The sequence below is a fragment of the Conger conger genome, chromosome 11 (genome assembly GCF_963514075.1).
Source record: "Conger conger chromosome 11, fConCon1.1, whole genome shotgun sequence".
NCBI lineage: Eukaryota > Metazoa > Chordata > Actinopteri > Anguilliformes > Congridae > Conger > Conger conger.
This window is the reverse complement of record NC_083770.1, coordinates 7,918,857-7,925,700: the sequence shown is the minus strand read 5'-3', so window position 1 is coordinate 7,925,700 and position 6,844 is coordinate 7,918,857. Positions and strand designations below refer to the sequence as shown.

General features: G+C 40.2%; 1 protein-coding gene across 4 annotated transcripts; it reads left to right on the top strand.

The window, feature by feature from the left end:
• The first annotated feature begins 579 nt into the window (after window positions 1-579).
• tmed7 (transmembrane p24 trafficking protein 7) lies at window positions 580-4,482 on the top strand. Of its 4 annotated transcripts, none has more exons than XM_061261642.1 (4): window positions 580-631; window positions 990-1,213; window positions 1,728-1,973; window positions 3,294-4,482. In XM_061261642.1, exons 2-4 carry the CDS (start codon window positions 1,040-1,042, stop codon window positions 3,528-3,530), a joined length of 657 nt encoding a protein of 218 aa, XP_061117626.1. In that variant the 5' UTR covers window positions 580-631; window positions 990-1,039; the 3' UTR covers window positions 3,531-4,482. The 4 variants fall into 4 exon arrangements, with proteins under 4 accessions (XP_061117626.1, XP_061117629.1, XP_061117627.1 ...); XM_061261645.1 differs by having other exon boundaries at window positions 595-631; window positions 1,035-1,213; XM_061261643.1 differs by having other exon boundaries at window positions 616-638.
• Window positions 4,483-6,844: the final 2,362 nt, after the last annotated feature.

Below are 6,844 nucleotides of genomic sequence, written 5' to 3'. Positions count from 1 at the left end.
TCAGAGAAAGTGTACTACTCTTCCTAAGATACCGAATGTTCATTTGTCGCTTGCTAATCAGTAACGTTACGCACTGCAGTCAAGGGTCCAGCACCTGACATGGCCAATCAGCGCAGTTTAGCGAACATTGCTGAAAAATATCTCTAAAATTCAGAAATAAACGGTCGTGTGAGTAATAGCATTTGTCAATATTTGGACTCCAAAGCATGGAAAAAATAAAGATCAAATGCTTTTGATACTTTCAGCCCTAACCATTTAGCCCTATCTCGTTGATTTACAGGTTGTTTGCACTTACTGGTGGTAGGGGGCGCTCGATAAGATAGGCTACGAGATGGCAAATCTTTTTTTTGGTATCTTTGGTATTTCTTCCGTGATGGAAGGTCAACAAGTCTATTACAACACGATGGTTACAAGAGATTCCGCTCTAATAAAAGTTCCGGCTTGTACTTGAGACCGTTAAAATAAATTAAGTTCCGGGTTTGACGACAGCGACAATAGAACCAGAGCCGGGAGCGACACTTCCGGAATTAACAGGAAACAGTCAAGTATCTTAATAAAGTATAGAATCTTCGAATAACCATTTGCCACGCAGGAGGTGCTTATTTGCTTCCATCCGGGTGAGATACTGGAGGTAAGCTGTGAGTAAAATCATATTGTGATGATATTTATTTAAACGAAAAATATTATTTATGCAGTGACATGCCACAGCTATTTTGGTCGCCAGCAATAATCGACTATAAGCCACTGTTATCAATGGAACAGTCTCTGATAGCAATTAAGACAGCGATCCAACTAAGCTTTGGCAATTCTTCTTGGCCGATATCGGCCAAGCTAGCTTGCTAAGGCTAACCAGTTATATCCGGGTTTGCTTGGCTTTTGTCAATTGTGTGTTTATTTTTCTCGTTATATTGCTTTATACATACTCGAAATGTTTGGTTGGTTCTTGAATCGATCTTCCTGATACTACATTGTATGGTTTTAACCCACAGGAGCGTTTAACTTCCTCAGTTTTTTTTGCATATCCTGCCACCCAGTCATTATGATGTGCGGCGCCCATCACGGTCACGTCAGAGCAGTGGTTCAGGTGCTTTTGGCCCAGTTGCTTTTCGGATGGGTGTTTGGCTCGGAACTTACCTTCGAACTTCCAGACAACGCCAAGCAGTGTTTCTATCAAGACATCACGGTCGGCACAAAGTGCACGCTTGAATTCCAGGTATAATTATTGGTGGAGGGAGAGTGTACTTCATGGTGTTAGCGTGACGTGTATTAAATTAATGGATAGTCGAGTGTGGCTGTTACCCACTCTAAACTAAGTACATTCGGCTAGTATCAAATAGTCCAGTCTTTACGGTATGCTGCCTTCCTGGATGCTTGCAGTTGGGTTTGCTATTGTGATAATGCAAACACACAGCATCTAATAGAGTGGATTGGACGTTCTGATCTAAGCTCAAAACTGGCTGCTAATGTATTCTGCCATTTTAGTAGTTTGGTTTACCCAGGATAGTTTACACAGTTGTTCTAATCTCCTGGAGTAATTGAAGACGGTTACATTACATTAATGGCATTTGGCAGACGCTCTTATCCAGAGCGACATACAACAAAGTATACAATCCTGTATATTATAGTTGATTGCTTCTTTTGAAAGTAACTTAGCAAAATGACTGTTGACTGTGAAATGCGTCCAACATGGCGTGTCAGTGAAACTAGAATGTGTTGGCAATCTTCAGGTGGTGACTGGAGGCCATTATGACGTTGACTGTCGCTTGGAAGATGCGGACGGGGTTGTCCTGTACAAAGAGATGAAGAAGCAGTACGACAGCTTTACGTTCACAGCAGCCAAGAACGGGACATACAAGTTTTGCTTCAGCAACGAGTTCTCCACATTCACACACAAGACTGTTTACTTTGATTTTCAAGTCGGGGAAGATCCTCCTCTCTTCCCCAACGAGAACAGAGTTACTGCTTTGACCCAGGTATGTGAGGAATTTTGTTTCGCTTGGTTCCGCTTGGTTTTAGTGTAAGATGACTATTCAGCTGTCTAATTGCAAATATGAGCCCAATGCTGTATTTCCTGTTCTAAAGGAAATGCCCGTCAAGTTTGAAAATGTTCATAAAAAGACCCTTTTTAGTTTATGTAACGTATAGATAGATTAATTGGCCCATTTTGTTTGACTTACTCATTTCCTTGAATCAATTCCAAACATGCATAGTTCCAAAAAGAGACTGATAGTTGGTTTCAATGAATTCTACAGAATAATATAGATGGCATAATTAGATTTTCACCTTCATCTATTGTCGAGGTTGGCATGTTCTGTTTTTATAGCGTTTCATTTCTTTTCAGTTGGTTATACAGTTGTAGTCCCAGTGACTCATCAACACAAAACCCTTCTGTCCCAACTCCCACGTAACCACATAAGCACCCTGCCAGAAATATTCCATTTTTTAAACGATGTTGGCTCATTTTAAATTTGAATGGTGTGTCTGACTTTTCCTTTATCTGACTTCCATTTTGCCCCATTGAGGTTAGATATGGGAGAGTTTAACTGGCAAATTCTGATGTTGTTATCACCTAAGACTAAATAATCATGGATTACAAACCAGCGGGAAAACAACATGTCACTGTGTGCTCTCGGAGGATACTTTATTATCGTAAAGGGTTTACGTTAAATTGTTCTTACAATAACAACTGAGAACAACTCATCCTGTTTATTTCTGAGCTTTAAGCCTCTCATCATAGGAGATGTGAATGACCTGCCTTGTTCTCACTGGGTGATTTAAGATTTAGTAGCAGTAAAGACTAGCCCAAGAATGACTAGAGGCAAGCTGCTTTTGTCATTTTGTGCAGTCATGAAAGGAATACACCAACATTTTGGGAAATATACCCTTTTCCGACTTACCCAGACTTAGACGAGATGTGTGATTTCATTTCCGTGCATTCACTGGCTCGGTTTCCATCTTAGCATAATGTGTCAGCTTAGCATAAAGACTTGGAAGCAACCTTACAGTAACTCTGAAGCCGTCTTATTTACACAAGGTATTTGAAATACACATGCAGGGAATTTTAATCTATTCCTGTGGGGAAAGGGTTTAAGGTCATTTCGGTCTAAATTAACACCTACTACAGTACCTGCTAAAGTGGTACTAAAATTTGCCAGTGATGCTGATTGATCTGTATGGGTTTGTATTTTAAATATTGCTTATGAGATACACAAATCCACTCGGGTTTGTCTTAAGAAAACCTTGACTGGAACCAACATTCCTGCTAATCTTGCCACAATGTACCACTGTCGCAGATGGAATCAGCCTGCGTCTCCATCCACGAGGCCCTGAAGTCCGTCATCGACTACCAGACCCACTTCCGTCTCCGGGAGGCCCAGGGGCGCAGCCGCGCCGAGGACCTCAACACCAGGGTGGCCTTCTGGTCTATCGGAGAGGCCTTCATCCTCCTGGTGGTCAGCATCAGCCAGGTGGTCCTCCTGAGGAGCTTCTTCTCAGACAAGAAGACCACCACCACCCGCGTGGGGTCTTAACATAGCCCTCTACCCCCCCCCCCCCCCAGCGCTGGCTCATAGCCACATTCAAAATGGACTTCGACAGACTGACCACAGCCAGTGGAAGTTCACATGGTTTCTTTTTTTTTTTTGGGTTTTTTTTTTTTTTTTTTTTTTTTAATAAAGATTCCATTTGCTTCATTTGTTAATGTGTAAAGAGAAGAAGTCACATTCTGTATTTACTTTTAAAGACCCAATGAATTATTCTAAAGGTTGTGAGTTCAGGAAATGCTACCTGGAAAGGTAGCAACTTAATTTATTGAGCATATGGGTTTTCTTTTTTTCTTTTCTTTTTTTTTTTTTTTTACACCACTATTGTTGACCTGAATGTATGAAAATACTGATATACTGTCATGCAGGTCTTGGAAGTTGAGATGCTTTTTTTGATTCTTTATTAGGTGTTAAGCTGTAGTGTTAGAAGTTAACTCATCTCGTCAGAATGCACTACTCCTGCAGTCCAGACAAGCAGACTCCCCACATTTAGTCAATCTTTCATCACAGTACCCATCGTGACAAAACTCCTACCTTTGAATCAGAACCGAAACGTATAAACTAAGATTACAGAATTTTTATTTTTAGTGTTCAACCAATTTGGGAGATTAGTATCTCCTTTGTCACCATTTTGGATTGTTCTTTTGACATTTTGGCTTACGTAAAGTACGTAAAAAAAAAAAGTGAATTCTTTCTTTGAAAACAATTGGTCCCTTCTCTGGTATGTATAGTAAAATCGGAAATAAATCAAAAAAAGGTGTAAGCACATAACTTTATAGTATTGTTTTTTAGCCCGTTCTTTTAATTATGCGGTCTCCATTTTTGCTGCTCGGGTATGTTCGTATTGTTTCTGCTCACAGACCGCTTCGTCAGCACTCCCTATTGGAAACAACAGCTGTCTGTTTCACATTGGCGAATAAACATTTTGTGTGAAACCCCACTATTTTGTAACCGATTTACTGAGCACATCTTGTACCCGGAGGGGGGGAGGGGGGAGTTATTGCAGTGTTTGGCAGATCAGTGCCAAAACACTATGTAAAGCCCAAAAGATCAGGATCAGTTTACACAAGTTCACATTACCTTTGGCCAATTCCATTCAATTCACTGTAGTTTTTTTTTTTTTAAGTTAGTAGTCAAAAACAAAATGGTGATTTAATCCAGACTGCTAGCCTGTAAAGTGAAACATAATTAGCCGTAGCATTGCTTAGGGAGGGAGGGTTTTAGTCTATCGTAGGTTGTGCCTCGCTTCACTGCTCAAACGCTTGCACAGGCACAAGCACATACTGACTGCTAGTGGCCGTTGCTCAGTCATCTGGCTTATACTGTGCTGGTTGGCTGGTGGGCTGCAGTATGAAAAGGGGCAGGGGAAGGTTGAGCATGTTCCAGAACATACATCACACATGCTACCTTGTGTGCCTGTCGCACAGAAGATTGGAGTGAAGGGAAAGCCCTACAATCATGCATGGCTTTTTTAATCGGAGAAATAAGATGTATGTGAATGGTTTTAAACATTCTTTTTTGAAGCCAGCAACGACTAATGAACATGCAAACAAAAGCCAAATGGGTCACAGAAGATTATTATTAGTTTGCTTGTATATGCTGGGGGGGGAGAGTGGGCCAGTCTGTTTATTATTGAGCTGTGTGTTTTCTGCAAGGTGTACTTTTCAAATTATACAGTTGGGCACTGTCAATATTCTATTCCAGGGTTGGTGAGTTCAGATTTTTCAAATAATGGCTTCTTTTACCTATTCCATAGCATGCTCTTTTGCTGGAGGTCTTTCTAGCCCTGTTTGTATTGATATGGGTATTAGGTACTCTTATGTAGACCGATTATTTGAGAGAAAACGTATCTTGGAAAAAATTGATTTGTAAAAAAATAATAATAATAATTGACAGTAGTGACTTGTATAATCGTAGTCACTAGTATCCTCACCTTTTTCTGACAGTCTAAAATTGGTTTAATACGTACTTATTTTTAGCTGCAATTTTATTGTGTTTTATTGTGTTTCTGAAATGCTCAATTAACAAATCTGTGTTTCTCTGACCACCTTATTAGGTATTTATTAGACTTTGTAGACTCTGTAAGTTGTATTGGTCTTCTGCTGCTGTAGTCCATCCAATTCAAGGTTTAACTTGTGTGTTCAGAGATGGTCTTTGCATACCACTGTTGTAAGGTGTGGTTGTTTTAGTTATGGTTGCCTTCCTGTCGGCTTGAACCAGTCTGACCATTGTCCTCTGATCTCTCTAATTAACAAGGTGGTTTCGCCCCCAGAACTGCCACTTTCGGGGTTTTCTTGTTACACTGTGCCTGTGGAATTTCACAAGCACATTTTGTTCATTTTTTTTAAGAGCAGTATTTGATAAGGTAAGTTCTCACTATTGAATTTTTGTAATGCTTGAATTGAATGCATTCTGTTGTATCTCAATGTTTTGTTCCACTTGCATAATGTTGGCCTGTGTTGCTTCTTTCTACCACTAGAAGGAGGTGTGACAGCACAGATCACATAAGTGTGTCTGCCCCACCACTTTAATGAATGGTTCCTTTCCTCATAACTCTTTCCTGTTTATTCTTTCCAATTCAATGGCAGTTTCATGCTCCTTTTATCAAAAAAGAATTATCACAAAAATATATCAGGCATTACAGTTATACATAAGAATATGAATCCTGAATGAACATAATACACAATGACAGCATAGTTGGGCGACATTGGCTCAGGCAGTAAGAGCAGTCGTCTGGCAGTCGGAGGGTTGCAGGTTCAATCCCCGCCAGTGTGTGTATGAATGGGTGAATGAGAAAGCATCAATTGTACAGCGCTTTGGATAAAGGCCAACCATTTACCATTTAGTTGTGATTGATGGTTTGTTATTTATCAATTATACAAAAGTATTTTCAGAGTCAAGAATTTGATTCGGCCTACTTCAAGTACTTAAAGTACAGCACTGAAATAATGTGCGTCGGTACAGGTGACCCTTAAGACACTGTGAATACTCCAAAAGTTCCAAGAGTTTTAACATAACAAATACACAACAGGACAGTTGAATATGTATGACGTATTGGTTTCTCTTGTTCTAATCCACAACTCCGTTTGAGTCACGTGACGTTGGTGACAAGCTTCAAATGGAATTTGGTCGTGGGTGTTGGCCTGTAAATGTGTTTCTCTTATGAGTTGACACTTGCCAAAGGTGTGGTGAGAACAGATCCCAGACCGATTTCTTTTTCACATCATGACTCTTTACAATGGTGTTTGATAACAGAACAGGTGACAAGGTAGGTTCCGGATCAAAATAAAACCGGGAAAGCA